The 18,410-nt window shown below is 48.1% G+C and overlaps 1 protein-coding gene across 8 annotated transcripts in view; it reads right to left on the bottom strand.

Annotated features, from left to right (window-relative positions):
- GRAMD1B (GRAM domain containing 1B) overlaps positions 1 to 18,410 on the bottom strand; it is a 98,556-nt gene that overhangs the window by 25,856 nt on the left and 54,290 nt on the right. For 6 of the 8 annotated variants that reach the window (XM_056509524.1, XM_056509525.1, XM_056509527.1 and 3 more), the window contains 2 exons: positions 14,029 to 14,239; positions 5,907 to 5,927 (listed from right to left, as the gene is read on the bottom strand). In XM_056509524.1, coding sequence (XP_056365499.1) covers positions 5,907 to 5,927; positions 14,029 to 14,239 — 232 coding nt within the window. Of the gene's footprint in view, positions 1 to 5,906; positions 5,928 to 14,028; positions 14,240 to 14,424; positions 14,498 to 18,410 lie in introns of those variants that run through there. The other 2 variants (XM_056509529.1, XM_056509526.1) reach the window with 2 other exon arrangements.

The raw sequence follows: 18,410 nt of genomic DNA, 5'->3' as shown, positions 1-18,410 counted from the left end.
AGGGAGCCACACTCCAGCAGGGAATCCATCTCCTTCCCCCAGCACTGGCACAGCTCCCCGTGGCCAAACTCTGCTTCTCCTGCTCCCACTGCTCCTTGTTTGTGTCCAAAGTCGAGAGAGCTGCAGCAGCTGGGCAGGGTTCAGGTGCCTTCCCCTGCTCTCCTGCCCACATCCAGCCGGCCTGGGGCAGCCCCTGAGGGTCTGAGCCAGGATTTGCCCTGCAGAGGACTTTTCCCAGGGAGGCTCATGGGGGTGGCAGTGCTGGCAGGCACCCCCTGTGCTCGCTCTCAGTGGGCATCCCCTGCAGGAGCCCCAGCGCAGCCCAGCAGTGCCAGCCCCAGCCCCAGCCAGCTCCGGCCCCGCTGCGACTCACGCGGCTTCCAGGACCCGACAGAAGGCAAAGAGCTCCAGCTCAGCTTCTCCCCTCTTTGGATCAGCAAAGCAGCGATTCTGAGAGCTCAGAGAGCTTCTGGGCTCTCCTGCAGTCCCTCTCTGCTCTCAAAGCCTCTCTCTGAGTGTTTCTCATGGAAGGGGCGGGTGGGGAACATCCCAAAATGACTCGCACATGCCTGGAGTGACTGGAGCTGGGGAATTCTGGCGGCCAATGCCCTGCAGTAACCCAGCCCTGCCTCCCAGCAGATGTTTCCTGTAATGGAAAGTTGCTGGACAGAGTGTGCTGGGGCAGGCAGGCGTGAGGAGACACTGGGATGTGGGGCCCTGCAACCCTCAGTGCAGATTTTGCTCTGCCAAACACAGGTGGGCTCCTGCTGATCTGACTGGGACAGCAAATATTCCTATTCCTATTCCTATTATATATATATATATATATATATATTCCTATTCAATACTATTTCTACTATTCTAATAATTAGTATTCTAATATTTAGGAACACCTGAAAGAGACAATTGGTGTCTTCACTGCTCAGGTCGGTTAAAGGAAGAAGAAAAATGTTCAGGCATGTGATAGATAAAAATAAAGGAGGTGGTTGGAGGAACCAGCTGTGGGAGATACAGGTAGAAATCTGAGGGGCTGCACCACTCCTGGGTGCAACTCTGAGCCCACTCTTGTTCCCCCCAAAAATAGGATTCATTCCTTAGTCAGGCCACTTTGGAAGTTAAGGGAATGAACTCCCTGCATGTCCAGGAGACTGCTGGGGGTGCTGGAATTCCCTGTCCCTCTGCCCTGAGTCCCAGCCTCCCCATCTCCCTGCTCAGGTGTAAAAGTGCCCAGGTAAAAGTAGGGTGCCAGATCTGCTCAGCTGTGAGCAAACACTGAAATAAACTCCTTATTCTTGTAGAACTGGGCACACAGATCTCAGAAAAGCATCAATCAACTAACCCAGCCTCTGCAGAGGTGCAGTTTGTTCCCTGCCAAGCTCTGGCTGCTCAGCTGCACCCCAAAATCATTGCTGCTGCTGGGAGCACAGAGGTCTCTCCACCTACCACTGTAGCAGTGCACCCCAAGATGAAGGATTAAAAAAAAGGCATTCTGTAGCCTGTGAAGGACAAAGAATTGCCATTACAGCCACTTTACTGAGTGACCCTCTTGGCTGGAAACTTCAAATGGGATTGAATTAAAAATAAAAAACCACCCCCAGCCACCTGCCTTTGCAGAGATGAGTGCCAGCAGTGATGGGAAGAGCTGATCTGGAGGCAGCAAACATTAACTCCACTGCAAACAGAGAGACAGGACAGGATGGCACTGCCCAGGTGAGGGACATGGGGACACCAGGGTCACTCCCCGTGGTGGCATCTCGCTGTCACACACAGACAAGTCCCCCATGGGAAACCTCAGGCAAATACTGCTGGGGGATGGGACAGGATACAACAGGAATGTTGAGTCTTGGGCAGCACAGAAAACAGGGAGCAGAGATGGCAGGAGGCACAGAGGAGAGGGGGGAAGGAAAACCCCATCCAATTTTCATGGCTGATGGATTTCTGGGATTTACACTGCTTCTGGAAATTTATTCTGGAATAAACAGAACACGTTCCCTGCTTGTGTGGGAGAGTTTAGACCCCACTGATATGAAAAACCAGCAAAGGAAGTGGCCACCTGTCCCACAGCACCTCCTCTAAACCCATTCTGGTCACTCTGATTTTCCATCTTTTTCCTTTTTCCCCCTTTAAAAGCAAATGAAAAGCAGAGGAAGATGCTTTAAAGCAATCACTTGCCATCTGAGTTCATCATCACATGAGTTTGCACCAAAAGTTCACTGCTAATTTAGTGCCTACAACCCAGCAATTCAGCCAGGCTGGTAATCCACATGTTGAAAATCAAGGAAAATCTGGCAGGATGAAAAGTACCTGAAAGGCAGGGAGTTAACACTGATCCAGAAATAATTTGATGAAATGGTTACTGGGAGTTAAAAGATGATTGTGCTGATTTAAGAGAAAAGGGCTCTTCAACACCTGCTCACCCATCAGGCCTGGATTTTTGAGTTAAACTCTGTTCCCCTGATTGCTGCTGCTGAGGGAGGCTCAGCCTGGGAAAGCTGTTCCTGATGTTCTCCCTAAAGTGAGGCACAATTCCCCTTTGCCTTTATAGGGAACATTTTACTCTGTCCAGTAGCTGAGTTTCCCCTCCACTGTGGTATCCACAAGAAAAAACACAGCACTCTGAGACCAGCCAGGGCTGATTCCTTATCACCCTTGTGATGTCTGGTTATTCTTGAGAAGCTCAAGAGCTGCTCAGAGTTCCCTTTGCAGCACCACAATCCAGGGCAGATCCTCAGCCAGCTCCTCCTGCAGGAGCTTTCCCTGCATTTTCCCAAAGGAGAACTCTGGGCTCTCCCCTTTCCCTGCCTCCCCACTGGCATTTTGGGTTTGTCTTTGTCCTGCCAGGCTGAGGGCTGCCCTGTGTGCACACATTTGTTTGCAGAGCTGCAGGAGCAGGGCTCCTGCCCCACTCCCTGCAATCCTCAGTCCAGACTTTGCTCTCCCAAACACCAGTGGGCTCCTATTGATCTGCCCAGACTGACTGGGACAGAAAGGATTTCTAATATTTAGGAACACCTGAAAGAGACAATTGGTGTCTTTTTCCTGCTCAGGTCAGTTACAGGAAGAAGAAAAATATTCAGGCACGTGATAGATAAAAATAAAGGAATACAGAGCAAGCCAGACCTTGGAGTGTAAATGCTAAAGTGAAAACCTCATGGATTTAATCCTCACCTCTTCCCTGGTGTCAGCTGTGTTTTCTCTAACTTTTCAAGATCATCTTATTCATTCTCATTTCCAGAACATCCTCTGGCTTCTCCTGATGCCTGGTGCTGAATTTAAGAGGCAAGCCTTGCTACAGAGCAGCAGAAATGCTGCAGGATATTGAGACACACACCCTGATTTAGGAACAGGGAAGTGGAAGGATTCACATCCCGAGTGAGACAGAATGAGGCAGGAAAATCATGGCAGATTTGCCAGGCTCAGGCCCTCAATGGTGACACAGAAATGAGAGCGCTCCATGCTCAGAAATGGGGCCCCTTGCACAAAACCCAGAGAAAAGGAGAGAGATTTTATCCCTGGCAGCAAAACATCTCCATTTGTCTCTCACTTTTAATAACATCTGCTGGGTGACAAATGCCTTCTCCCAAGTGTGGAGCTCCTGACACCCACAGACAGAGCAGCTCCTCCTTGGTGTCCTCAGGGAAACAAAACACAAATCTCCCACCTCCCTGAGCACCTCAGGGGTACAGAGTAAGGCATGTCTCTGTTCCAGCATACAAAGCTACAAAGAAAGTTCAGTTTTAAGGTCTGATGTCTATTTTTATAAATTATTTAAAAAGAATTAATTAACAATAATTCACCATGCAGACACACAGCCCAAAGCAAACACAACTGATGGCTAAACCACAAGTGACCAACAGATTTTTTCCCCCTAAAAAACAATATTTCCAAACCAAAGTCTTCAATTCCTCACTAAAAGCATGAGAAGCAACTTAGGAACTCTTCCTTTTCCATTGACTTTCTCCTCTTCCACCAGGAGGACAAGAACACAAAGCAAACCCCAAAAGTCTGAGTGCATTTAGTCCTAAACTGGGGTTCTCTTCTCAGTCTCACAGTGCTCCTGCACCACTTTGCATTTGTCCTCTGCCAAGCCAAGAAGAGAAAGCACAACCAGAGACAGGGGCAGATGTGCCAAACCAATCCATGACCCCACTTCACCCCTTTCCTCCCACTTCTCCACGGGACAGGGATGGCAATCCCAAAAAAACACTGGTGGGATCGAAAGGAGAACACACAAGCCAGGAGGAGTTGGTGGCATCTTAAGAAAAAAAAAAATAAATAACCAAAACAACAGAGAAAAAGGAATCCAGGAGAGGGGAAAGGAAAGGTTGTTCCAACTGGCAAAGAGGAATGAAGTGCTCCAGAGACAAAAAGACCAGTTAAAAGCAGCAGAAAAGTGAAGAAAGCTGGTGATGCCCTGCAGATCTTCGAGGCAGGGATTATCTTTTGGGTTGGGTTTGCACAGTGCCTGGCACCCAGGGCTCCTGAGCTGGCTCTCAGAATGTGGAGGGAGTTTGCTCTGGCATGGTGGGGTTTGTGTAAAATGAGAGTGGGGGAAAGTGAGCAAAGGAAATTGTGAGGCTTCATGAAGCGGCAAGATTCCACAGATTCATTTCTAGAGATGCTCTCAGAGGGGAGAGGAATGGAGGAATCAGAATGTCCAAATGGCAGAAAAATCCTGCCTGGAAGGAGCTGGCAAAGAAGGGAAACTCAATCAGGGGGATGCATTAGCAAATTTTTAATGGAAATGACACTGCCAAGTAGGACTGACTGACTTCCTGGAGTCTGTGGCTCATCCATATTCTCACACTGCTGCTTTTATCTGGCCAGAGTGTCTCTGCTAACTAGAAAATGGGTTTGTTTTGTTTTGTTTACAAAGGAAAATAATGGAGTGGGGTGGGGAAAACCACAAAAAAATGCAGCCAGTGCTTACTCTCCGGATGTACTGTCTCTCATGCTGAAAATATATGGAGGAAAAACAAGAGAACAGAAAGATAAGATAGAGAGGACATGAAAACACAAGAGACCCATAGAAGCAGAGCACAGCAGAGCATCATGCAGCAGGGAATGGAGTCAGCAGCTACAGGCAGAAGCAGTGAGAGCCAAAAAGTCACCTCTAGCCTGGTGACAGAGCCAGGGTTTGGCAGCAGCCAGGTCAGGCTGGGACATCTGCTCACAGTCCTTATCTGCCACACTTTGGCCCACCTTGGTTTGTATTTTATTCTTGAAGCCACTGCCTGTCCCAAATCTCTTCCTGCCCGTGCTACACCCAATGCTGCTCACCCCCAGCAGGTTCCTACCCTGCCTCTCCCCTCTGTCACACCTGACCTCGCTGCTTCAGCCAGAACCACACATCCTGCTGCCCCCACTCTGATTTTGCAGGAGGGCAGGAATTGTGCCTGGCTGGGGATGGCTGCTGCATTTGCCTATGGCTACTTCAGAGCCTGCAGGGTGGGGCCCTGACCGTGCACAGGTGACACAGCTTTGTGCCTGGAGCAGGGAACAAAAAGAACACTGAGGCAGAAGCAAAGGGTGGTTGGTGTTTCTCTGGGGTCGCAGAAAATAATTCCTCTGTTGCCCCCACACCTCCCTGAAAGATGCAAAGGGTTTGCAGGGTGGCAGCTCTGTTTGTCACCAGTGTCACCACATCCCAGCCTCCCTGTGAGAAACCAGGGGTGCAGGATGTGGGGAGCATCACCACAGTGACTCAAAGGACAAAGCTTCTGCTCTCTGACCCTGGCATCCCTCTGCTCAGGATGTCAGCCCTCCTTTGCCAGTGCTGAGCCATTTCCACCTCCTCCTCCTCCTGGAAATGGTCAGAGTGCCCCAGTGCCACTGCAAAGCCCCTTTGCACCTTCCCCCCACCCAGCCCACAGCCACCCAGGGACAAGAGAAACAGGAGTACTTACATTATACCAACTCTGGCTTTTCTGTAAGGACAAAATAAAAGAGAAGCATTAGTTAGCACAGAGATCTTAGGATCAAAAAGAAAGAGGGACAGAGAAAGCAGGTCCAATCTGGTTTGGATCATTAGTGAAGTGAAAGTGGGATTAAACAGAAGATTTCAATGATTTCACAGTGTGGTCTAACACAGTTATCCCCAGTTACAGGAGCAAGGGACAAATCCAGCAGCAGGAGCCTGGAACAGGAGACAGTTCAGGCCAAGGTGTGCATGTCCACATGCACACACACACAGACATGCTGCCACCTTGTCTGCAGACCAGCAGTGCCAGCCAGCAACAGAGGAGCTCATCACCATCATCATCACCATCATCATCACCATCATTGCCAGCCACCTCTTTAGGGGCTTCATTCTTCCAACTCACATTGCCCTGAACAGCCCTTAAAGCACTGCTAAGGGCAGGGACACAGCTTTGCTCACAAAAGGCAAATGTTCCAAGGGTGTTTTGAACTTTAAAAAGGAGGCACACACACACACACAGAGCCAGGAAAAGTGTAGAAAATCGCTAGAGAAGCTAAGCAAGGAAAAAAAAAAGGCTGGGATTTTTTTTTTTTTCAGCATTTCAGTGCACAGTGCTTTGCATCATCTGCACATGTGATTGTGTTTTTTATTTTTTTTTTTTTTGTCCTTATCATGGCATTTCAGATGGTTGGAGAGGACAGGCCACACGTCACACTGGAGCACACAAAAGAGCTGGCTCAGCTTGGAAAGTCACGCTTGGCAATTTTCAGCTGGGGGTGAGATTTATCTGCACAGGGAGAGGAAGAAATGCACCAGGCTGGCTCTCACACACAGGACACTGGGCAGAGCTGCCAGGACACACAGCAATCCCCATTTATGCGGGGATTTGCCTCAAGGCAGTGAAGCCTGGGGCCACTGGAGCTCCAGCTGTGCTGTCCCCCTCTCCCAAACCCATCCATTGGTGGGAGCTGAGGATGACACACAAGGACAGCAGCAATAGTTCACTGCCTTTCCTCCTTTGAAGCCATCTTGCTTCTGACCTTGGAGAATTTTCCAGGCTTTGCAGCCAGTTTGGAATGGGAAGGGAAACATTCTGTGCTGTGGGAGTTTCACTGGGAATTCCCTGGAATATTCACAGGGCCACAGAAGCTGCCTGCCCATCAAGGACACACAGGATGTTCTGCCACAGGAAAGGAGGAGAAGTGTCCATGAGGTCAGATTGGACCAGAGATTTCTGTGAGGACACAGAAAGTGCTCTGTTCCCACCCCTGGATCTTCCTGCTCTGAGCTCCCTGTGAGCCACTCCAGCCACAAAACCTCACTGGATCCCACTTTTGGATCAGGATCCATAGCAGAGCTCCCAGTCTCTAATGAAAAGCCCCACAGTAATACAGCACACAGGCTAAAACACAAAATTTTATTAAAAAGAGGAACACCCCTTTTTCCCACCAAATCCTGGGGAAAGGAGATGAGCTGAGGGACTGAATAGAGTATGGCTCATATCTCACACTCATTCCTCCAACCAGAGGAATTTCCTCTTTCTTCCCACTCTTTTCCATACTTGGCCATACCTGATCCATTCATAAAGGATCTGGTTGAAGTCATCCCTCTCTGCAAGTAGGACGTGGAAAAAAGCCTTACGCAACCCAGTTGACACTAAAAAAAGCAGCAGGGTAATTAATCTGAACCCTGCACACAGCACCTTGTCCTCAGGAGCACAGGGCCTGAGATGGAGTGATTTTCCTGCAGATTTGTTTTGCCATCTGTCTGCCTTAATGAGCAAAAGGCGTAACTCAGAAATTCCTGGGCAAAAAAACCCTCATAATCAAACTAGAATTGGCACAGACACAAGAGAGGCACTGCTGTCACTGTGCCTGCTCAGTCAGGGTGCCCATGCTGTGGTGTCAGCACAGCCCAACAGGGTTTCAGTCCTCTCTGCTGCATTCATTGCAGGAATTACTTTTTTTCTTCCCTCCTCACATTCGAATTTCCCTGAATCAAGAGTCCTTTCTAAAGGAGCTCTGCAGGTTCTTCCTTAAGCTCTCCACACAAAAAAAATTATGCTGACATCCATAATTACACTGATACCTGTAATTTTTACCAACATCCTTAATTATACCACCACTCAAACCTCATCTTTTCCACTAAGTTCAAAATCCAAAACAAAAAAAAAACTCAGTCCTTAAATCTCTCCTCTATTTTTTTTGAACTCACTGAGAGGGAGATGTGAACTGTGAAAATCAAGAGACAGTAAAATGGAGAGGGGGGTGGGGAAAAGAAAGAAAAAGGAAAAACATATTCTTACTTTGAGCAGGTTAAGTCTGTCATACTGGAAAAAGAAACCAAAAGCATTAGAACTGAAAAGAGAAAATAAATAAGTAAGAGAAGGAGAGGGCTGCACACAGACAGGGAGAAGATGGGATTGGTTTGCAGAGATGATGCTACAGGAGCACAGAGCAGAGCTCATGGTTCCAAGGGGGCTGTAATCAGTAAGAGCTTTGGAGGAATGTGAAAAATGGAATATTTTCCCTAAGCTTGTAATTGTTGTCTCTAAGCAGCCATGGTTTAGTGACTCCCATCTGTGTGCATTGCTAGGGAAGGTTACAGCCCTGCAGGGCACTCAGGTCACACAGAACTCCACCCTGACAACTCCACCCAAACTGAGCTTCTGCCTCTCAGCATCACTGGCAGCAGCATCACAACTCACTCCCTGCTGCTCCCAGGGGAACAGAAACCTTTGGCCAGGTGAATGGCATTGCACAGAGCTCCAGGAGCATCCCCAAATCCCTTCCACACCTGGGCAGGCAGAGGCACAGAACCAGAGCTTGGGACAGATTCCAGAGCCCTCTCTCCTGATCTGTGCACCTGCAAAAGCTATGCTGCTTCTAAATGGCCAAAACTCCAGGAAACTGATGGAATTTATTCCCCAAACCCTCACCCCAGCCCCAAATTATCACAATTTCACTACCTACTACCTAAAGGGGGTTTGGGGTGAATGAGAAGACACAGCCAAACTCTTCCCCTTGTGGCACACTGGAAGGACAAGGTGCAACAGTCATGAGCTGCAGTAGGGGACAGTCTATTTGGAGAAGAGGAAGAAGCCTGTTCACAAGAGTGGTTAAGCACTGGAGCAGGGGCCTGGCCAGGCTGTGGCACCTCCAGCCTGGCAAAATGTGGCTGGATGAGGGCTTAGACCAAGCTGATTTAAGCCTGCATTGAGCAGGGGCTTGGGTGAGAAATCTCCTGAGATCCCTCCCAACATAAACTGTTCCACACTCCCCAGGACCTGCGCCAACACTCATATTTTCCCCCTAACTTAATATTAATCCTCAGCATTCACCATTAGCTACAGGCATTGGGAAGAATCTGAAGGAAACCACTTTTATCATCGGGCAAGAGCAAAATAGTTAAAAATATATATATTTCACCATTGACTGCTAGCAAAGAGATGGGTTTTTCCTGAGTTTGGAAAGATGCCCCAGAAAAGCCTAAGGCTGACTCAGCCTTTGGCACAGTGGTGGGGTCAGGGTGGCAAAGAGAGCTCCAGGAAATTCCCTCGGGATGCAATTCCAGTGCTTAAAAACTCCTGGTAGAGCACTCCCTCTGATGGCAGAGCTGCAGCACGACAGAACAGCATGGACAAAAGAGGGCAGGGAACTCAAGCAGATCTGTCAGCCATTGTACCAACACAGCAGCAAACTCATGGGCTCAGGCTGTTCCACCTCATTAGCCAGGTTGGGAAACCAAATTATTCTTCCTGCTGGAGATGGGTGGGGAGGAGAAGAGGCTGAGAAAGGAGAGTTTAAAATTTTTGCCCTCAAGTTGTTTTTGTTCCTAACCTCTCCCTGTATGAGCAGACAACAGAATCATCTGCATGGGGAGGAGCAGGGGGTTTAATGGCTGAAAATTCTTCATTTGTGCCAGAAGGAGCTTGTGGAGCACAGAACAGAGCTCCAGGCTGCACAACCATGATCCTCATGGGTCCAACTCAGAATATTCTGTGTGAGGCTCTGACAGGGGGTCCTGCCTGGGATCCCCTTCCCTCTGAACTCATCTGAGCTCCAGTTTCTCACAGTGGTTGGGTTTTTCCCTCCCACAGAAGCAGGGGCTGGCTGCAGGCACCTCCCAGCACCACTGCACACACATTATGCACAGACATCCCTCTGTTCCAGGCTTCTTCCCACCAATCCCTCTCCTCAAACCCTCTGCACCTCCAGCTCACACAGCCTGTCCTGCCCCACACCTCTACTCACCAGCAATCCTGTCAGGACTCTGCTACTCCAGACCTTCCACAGCACTTCTTTCACACCTCACCTTGAGACTTTAGTCCCACAGTGCTCCTTTGCAGTTATCCCAGCTACAGATACCAAGCACAAGACAATCTGTCTAAAAAAAAGATGTCAAGAAGCTTCCAGCAGACACCAGCAAACCATGCAAGGTCAGGCTGGTCACAGGGACCATGACCAAGGGAAGACAGTGAGCCAGTTTTTCTCTCTGAGAACTTGCCTAGAAGGAAATCTGAGGCATCCACTGGGCAAAGGCCAAGACAAGGATTTTGTGGATTTCTGTCAAGCCATCCAAGCCATTCTGCTTTCATTAAGTGGAAATGCCAACAGCCTGGCACTTTCTCCAGCAACATCCCACCTGTGTTTCTGATTTTTCCACCCTTCTGAGGGTAGCACAAAGGTGTGAGATCAAATCCCAAATGATCTTATCTCCAATTCAAGCACCCACAGAGGGATCTTCCACTTATCACCTCTCAGAGCGAGCCCATGAATTCTCACAATTCATTTGGGACAGGTCTGTTCTACCAGGTTCAAGCTGGGTCCATTTGACATCACGGATCTTTAATATTTACATCACACAGGAGAGCGTGCAAGGGCAGTAAGCTGAGATCACTGGCCACAAAAATGCTATTCATAATGAAAAGCTGGGAAGAAATAATGGAGAACAATTCTTGTTTCTGATATCATGGAGGAAGAAGACAGGAAAGAGAAGGGATCGTGGTTCTGCTCATCTCCAGAGGATTTCTCTGTGGCAAAGACAGCAGCTCACTTCAAGAGAGAGGGGGAAGCAGAACTTAAAGCTGAGATGATTTGGGAGCAGCTGAGGGGGTGTGATGAACAGGCCAGCTCTCAGTCTGTGTGAGCAAATATCAGCAAGATCCCAGTGATGTCAGTGAACCCAGCTTCAGCTACAGGCAGGGGCTGAGCTCCTGCTGACATTCTCACAAGAGAATGCCTGCCTGGGGTCAGCACTCAGCACCAGGGGAGGGCTCCTGAATGATGGGACAGCTCTACAGTGGGGGACAGGAGAGAAAAAAGAAGGCTTACTTTGGAGAGGCGCTTGTGTGACTTAATCGGAGAGAAAGCATGCAGGAATGAAAAGAGAGAAATTAGGGAAAGAAGAAAAATTACCTCACAGGTCAAGAGAAGGAAAACCCACACACCCAACAGAGAGCACTGGACCTTCTTCCTTGTGGAAAGCATCAGTTAAGTTAATTAAAGTTCAGCTTTAGTGTCACTCACTCCCATGACCTTAATTCACAGCATTTTGAGGGCCAGGGTGATGCAGCTCCTCTGTGAGGCTCCCCCTTCCCAAGGAGCCCGTTTCCCTGAGTGCATCCCCAGCCTGGCCCCAGCACACTGTGCCCTGCATCCTGCCTGCCTCCATCCCACAGCTGCCCTTTGGGAGCACAGAGCTGGCAACCCCGTGCTGAGGGAGGCACCCAGCCCTGGGACGGGGTTTGTAGGTCACTGTGTGCACAGGAAGCCAGGCTGACCTCAAGGGCAACCTCAGAACGCAAATGATTCAGCTTGAAAAACCCTTTCCCCCCTCTTTTGAACTCACAGAGTCCCTCCATACTGCTGAGAGACCAGAATGTGGGCCACTGAGTCCTGCTCCCTCTGCTGAGTGGCCACAGAGGGGAGGGGGTGAAGATTTCTTGTCTGTGACACAATCCAGCAATAAATAAAGATCTAACAATTCATTTTATACAATCCATCACAGTTCTGCTTGTGAAATTATTCAGGCTGAAACATCTCACTGCAGAATTCTGGGCAAACACAAGTGTTCCTGACAGCTACCACATCACTGATACCAAGGTTGTAATCAAAGGTTTGTTTGGTAGCCCAGGCTCTATGTGTGTGTTTTAGCAGGTCCCACTGCTCACACAAAAACTAGAGCCAAACCTGAAACCCTCTTCCCCTGCACAGCAAAGACAAGGCTGTTTCTAATACAGTCCAAAGACACAAAACCTTCCTGGGGAAAATATCAGCTACCCTGGGCAAGCCAGTGATAACATTGCAGCCATGGAAAGAATGGGCAGTGGTTGGAAAATTGATTCTGTGCAATTTGAACTGATCTCAGAGGGCTTGGATAGAGGAAATGCACAGGGGAAACTTTATTTATTTCATGCCCCTTCATGATCCAGGTGATAAAAAGTAATTGCAGCTGATTTTCAAGGTCTTTCACAAAACCACAGAGCTCCCAAGGAACAGGACCTTGGCTAAGGAAAGTTGCAGACTCAGAGCTGTGCTCCAGGTAAAGAGCTCTGAATTAGGAGAACCTTCAGGAGTGTGAGAGCTGGATGGAGAGATGGAGGCTTCAGAGGGCTCTGAAGATTCTGTTTATCGCATGGACAAGGTTACAGCAGTTGTGAGTGGGCCTAGAGCTGCTGGCTATAGGCAAGCTGTGTGTCCTGAGGCTCTGTTCTATCCATGCCACAAAGCATTTTATCTCTTTCTCTGCATCTTATTACATTACAACCAATCAACACCTTTACTATCACCTGTAGCCTATCCTAACTACTAACATTACCATATTCATGTTACTATATTCCAATCACCAAAAGTTAGTATGTTACAGTTTAAGCTAGAAGTTGTATTTCAGTTTCCTTGCAGCGGAAAATTCTGAGATCTTTCTTCTACCTGCATTATTTGTTTTCTTATTTGTCTGCGAAAATATTTTTGCTTGGTAAAAACATCTTTTGTTTGAGGTAGATTTTCCTTTGCTCAGTCATAAAGCCCATTCCAAGTAACTTGCTCTTTGCTTTCTAGTTACCCAGTAAGACTGGCTCAGCAATTCTTTTCCTCTATACCAAAACTTGCTATCATTTCTATTCCTTTTTCTATATCCAAACTTGCTGTCATTTCTATTCCTTCTTCTATATCCAAACTTGCTGTCGTTTCTATTCCTTCTTCAGATTCTGCATTCAAATATCTTTCTGTTTTATATATATATATATACATATGCACATCTGTGAGACCCTGCTGTCAAATCCTTGTCCTTCCCAACAAGGAGTACGATGGGGGAATGTGTTGGGTTGACGTGGCCAGAAATGTGAATTCTGTCCCCAACTGTTGCAGCCGGGTGGGGCAGTGACCCTGATCTCCTGGCACATATTATCTGCTAATGGGCCATCTTTAAACCAGCTGGGCAATCATCTTTATCTTTCCCATAGCCCATCCTCCCTCCAGGAGATATCTCCTGTTAATGGCCAGTGAGTCCCAGGGCATGACTGATAAAATTCCATCATCCCACTGGGAGATGCTCCAGCCAGGGGAGGAGCCAAGCCTTTCCTACCCAGAGAAAAACTGAGATTTTGGACACCAAGGCACCTTCTTTCCACTGGATTCCAGAGGAAAGCCAGACCTTTGCACATCATCCCTGGAGCTTCAGAGGAAACTGCACCTTCTCCAGGAGCACTGCTCCAGCTGAACCACATCTGCCACTGCAGGAGGATGCAGCCACCATTGAATGGGACTGTGCCAACACCCTGACTGACTGACGGGTGTCAGCTTGGATTCTGACTCTGGCAGAGTTGGGATTGTTCTTTGTAATACTGCATTTCTATTTTAATTTTCCTAGTAAAGAACTGTTATTCCTAATTCCCATATCTTTGCCTGAGAGCCCCTTAATTTCAAAATTATAATAATTAGGAGGGAGGAGGTTTCCATTCTCCATTTCAAAGAGAAGTTTCTGCCTTTATTGGCAGACACCTGTCCTTCAAACCAGGACAGGGAGGAGGGAGGGAGTCAGACAGAGAAGGAAAGGCAGAGGACAGAGGCACTGCCCCTGCCATGCCCAGACCCTGTGCTCGCCCTCACCTTGGAGTTCTTGGCGCCGCTGCGGCCGGACTGGGAGGAGCAGCTGCGCTGGACGCCCTGCTCGGGCGTGGACGGGGATTTGTCCGAGGAGTGCTCGGAGCCCTTCTCCACCATGGCGTCCCCCGGCGCGTCCTGCGGCGTGGGCGAGCGCGAGCGTTTGCGCAGGATGGGCGAGCAGGCGGGCGTGCTGCGGTTGGAGTTACTGGCAGTACTGCAGGGCAAGGGAAAACACAGCAGGGTTAGATTGTTCCAGGCTGAAACTGCTGCAGCCCAGCTGGGCAGCACCCACAGGGCTCCCCACGGCACTGCTTCCTGAGTAAACCAACCCCGGTGGATCCGGGTAGTTCCCATTTAGCAGAGGCACAGGAACTGCTGGCAGTGCCTTTCCCCACCCACCCTTCCATCCTCAGACCACAGAGCTGTGCCCACGAGAATGAGCTCCTTGACTCCTCTAGGCTCCTGGAGTTTCAAAAGTTGGTCTGAGCTTAGAAAAATTCAATGTGCTCCCAAGAGCGAGAGGTGTCAGTGTGTTCTCAGCACAGCCCCTCCTTTATTGGTGCAGCTCTTCTCAACAGGATGCACGAAAATGGGGTCACACCTTTCAGAAAACACCCCATCAAAGAGATGAGAAACACTGGGGCTCTGGGAGGGGAGTCGTGGTGACATTCAATGCAGCATTTCCTGTATGAAAATGGTTTGCTGTAACCTAAAAGCCTTTGTGATTAAAAAAAAATAATAAAAATTAAGTTTCTCTTTCACAATGGGAAAAGCAAGGCCTTTCAGAGTTATACAGAAATTATGAGGGGAATGGAACTTCTCATCCTCTTTCCTCAGCAAATGCTGCAGTACCTGGATCAGCAAGCCAGTAACATACATACTAATATAGAACAGGAAAACTCAGATTTCCTCACTGCTCCTTCTCTTTTGATGCCTCTCCTTCCTGCCAGACCCTTCAAAATACCACACACTACACCCATTTATCCCCTCCATCACTCATTTCCTTCAGGAGTCAAATCTATTTCTGACCAGTCCACACATCCTCAAGGCTTTTCCAGCTGGTCCTGCTCAAGTCAGCAGGTTCCAGAGCAGGCTGATCTGAGGATTGGATCTGTGCTAACTCCTTCAGGACCCTGTTATCTCATGAGCAGCACCAAACAGCAGAGGCAGCAGGAAAAGGATGGAGGAGTTACAGCTGCAAGGGACTGAATTAAAGAAGTTGTTACAATCAGACTCTTCAGGGCTATGGTTTAAACCAAATTGCATGCAGAAATCACAATGATGCAGAGCAAGGTGCTCCAAATGGATCATTTCCTCTCTGACAATCTAGAAGAACTGAACACATGCTTGAGGTTTCATTAATTCCCAGATAAAAAACATATCCATCTCCTCTTACCTCTGAAGATGCCAAATTTTACAAGCAGATAAGAGCAGCCAGTGTAACACACTCCTGCAGCAGTCACAGGTTTGGGTTGGTTTGGTTTTGGATGAACTGGTCTCGTAAATTATCCTTTATTTGCTCACTGCTTGTGTCAACACACAAGTGATGAAACTTTCCCTGAGCCCCGCAGGAAGCACACAGCCAAGCTGCTTATGCAAACAGGGCCAGAATCAGATTTCCTAGGAGCTGGCACGGGGCAGGAACAGCAGCATGGAGCTTCACAGGAGCCCCTGAAGATGCTTTTACCTCTATAAAGAGTGGAATTTCATGCAGATAATGAACAAACTTGGGAAAGTGGGTTTGCAGAATGTTCTGTAGGCAGGAAGGTGGACTAAGTTAAACTCTGTTCTGTTACCTATTTCTGCTCAGTAGGATGAGGAATATAGACCCATAAAAACCTGTCCAAATATCACCTAAACCACAAGGCAGCTCCAGTGCAAAGACAGGCAGAGCAATTCCCCCTTGGCTTGGGGTTCTTCACACTGAGCAATGGCACATCCCCAAGTGAAATATTGTCACATCCTGTCCTATGCCCTCCCTTTCCCTGGACAAGGCACAGGAATATTGAATGCTAAACCAGTGCAGCAATAACTGTAACAATATTCAAGATTCAATCCTCTCAAATAACAATTGAAGAAAAAGACAAATCAAAAAATACTGGACCATTCTCCCAGCAGCAATGTCTGTAGCAGTTTAGGATTAATATGAAGTAAAATTATTAGGGATTTCTTAGTTTATTGAAGTATTAAAAAGCATCAGGTTCCTTCACAGGTTTTCAGCTGATCCAGTAAAAATGGGTGTTTCACTTTGTGCTCCTGCTAAACTCAATTTTAGCACCCCAGCAGAATTTTATTAGTGACTCCAAGTTCATCAGCAGTGGTCCCAGAGACAGAAATGGTTCTGAATTGCCATTTTTACAGACTGTAGAAAAAGGAGACTTCTAGTTAAAACCTCTAAATTCTGAGCCTTGGTTGATCCCCAGCGTGCTTGAGGCCACATAAGCTGGTTTATGTGAGAGGCCCCCAAAAATACAAGGCAAGAATTTGGCTCCATTGTCCCTGACCAGCACATCACTGGGTTAAACCTGCCTGAACAGCTGCACTAATTTTTCCTCTACAGCTCTACAAAACCTGAGTTTACCAAGCACAAGCTCTGTCTCATTTTCGCTTCGTGCGAATTCACAGTTTCACTTTGAGCCTGAGTTTAGAGCAGCTCTGTAAAGACCAAGCCAAATCCAGTCCAGGCTCTCTTTGCTTTCAGTTTGCAGTTGTGAGATTCTGCTGCTGCTCAGCTAAAGCTCAGAATGAGCAGCTCAAAACCAAGGTACAGTTGCCATCAGGTGCAGGTGGAACTCGAGATGAAAAATGCTGGAAAGTTTGGTGTTATTTTAGTCTTTTTATGGTTTTACAAAGCTCCTCAAGGTGGGTTTTTCACCACCCAGCAAGCCCTGGCACTGCAGCTGCACTGACTTGCTTAGAGCTGGCAATTTGATTTTTGCCCAGCTCACACTGCCATAGCCACAGATTTTGGTGCCAGCTCTGCCAAACACAACCTTGGGCAGATTCTGTCTCCCAAGCTCGTTTTTTAGTTTAAAAAATTAAATCCATCCACATATATCATGTTAGGTGTGTGTGGATTCTCACCTTTGCAGAAAAATAACATCAAGGGCTCCTTTTTTGGCTCTCCCTGAAGTCAGTGGCACAAATATCAAACCCAGGAGGGCTGAATTCCCCTCCTCTCTCTGATGGCAGGGAAAAGCTGAATATTTCTGCCATGAAGGAGTCCACAGATAGAAAAAATGAATGAGTCTGTAATTTAATTCTGTGACAGTGAGGGTGGGCAGAGAGCACAGGGCTGCCCCTGCCCTGAGCCCCCCAAACCCTCCCTGCTCCTGCTCGTTCCCTGCAGTTTGAATCCAGCCCAAGGCACAGCCATGACGAACGCTTTCTGCAGTTGCCATGGCCACCAAGGCCTGCAATTGAACCAGCAATCAACGCCTGAAATGCCAAAACGGCTTGACCCACTTTGAAAAAAAAAATAATTGTAATAAATAACGCTTTAGAGACCTAATTGCCCAGAGCACATTCAGAGGCTCACATCCCCCTGCAGAGAAGCCTTCAGAGGGTGAGACAGATTAAGTGAGGGACAGAACACAAACAAGCCCACCTAAGCAGCAGCCCCTTTGCTCTGAGGTGAAATCCCCTGCACGGAGCATTTGAAAGCACAGAAGGCTGAGTTTGTCTCCTTGGTTTATGTCTTTGCTGTCCCTAAAGGAGAAAACCTCATGGAAATACCATCAGCAAGTGTGGGGTGGATGGGAAGGGGCCAAACTCTGCCCAGACACAGAGGAAAAGCATCAATGTCTGCAGTAGTGTAGTAAAGAATCTGGAGCCTGCCAGTTTCTTGAAGCTGGAGAGGATCTCCAGCAGGAATTGTATGGATAGGACAAGGAATAAGAGATTCAGACTGAAAGTGGGGGAGTTTAGGCTGGATAAATGGAAGAAATTCTTCCCTGTGAGGAGGGGGAGCTCCTGGCAGAGGGTGCCCAGACAAGCTGTGGCTGCTCCATCCCTGGGATTCCAAGGATGGGGTTTGGAACAACCTGGGACAATGGAAGGTGTCGCTGCCCATGGGACAGGTGATGTTTAAGGGCCTTTCCAACCCAAACCATTCTGGGATTCTACAAGCTTTCCTTCAGCTGATGAAAAGGAATATTTGGGAAAGCACAGACCAGCCCCTGGTCTGAGACAGCAGGCAAAACACAGAAAGGCCAAATTTCCTCCTCCCACAGAGTATTTCCTGCAAGGATCTGAAGCAGGTGATGAACAGTCACTTTTGGGAAAGCTACTCCACAAGTTAAGCTTGGTGCTCTTAAAACAATAAAGGAACTCTTCATAATGCTTTCATAGAGAACCCAACAAGAAATGTGACTTTGCTGCAGTCT

The sequence above is a fragment of the Oenanthe melanoleuca genome, chromosome 24 (assembly GCF_029582105.1).
Source record: "Oenanthe melanoleuca isolate GR-GAL-2019-014 chromosome 24, OMel1.0, whole genome shotgun sequence".
NCBI classification, from domain to species: Eukaryota; Metazoa; Chordata; class Aves; order Passeriformes; family Muscicapidae; genus Oenanthe; species Oenanthe melanoleuca.
The sequence above is the reverse complement of the archived record's forward strand: the minus strand, read 5'-3'. Positions and strand labels throughout refer to the sequence as shown.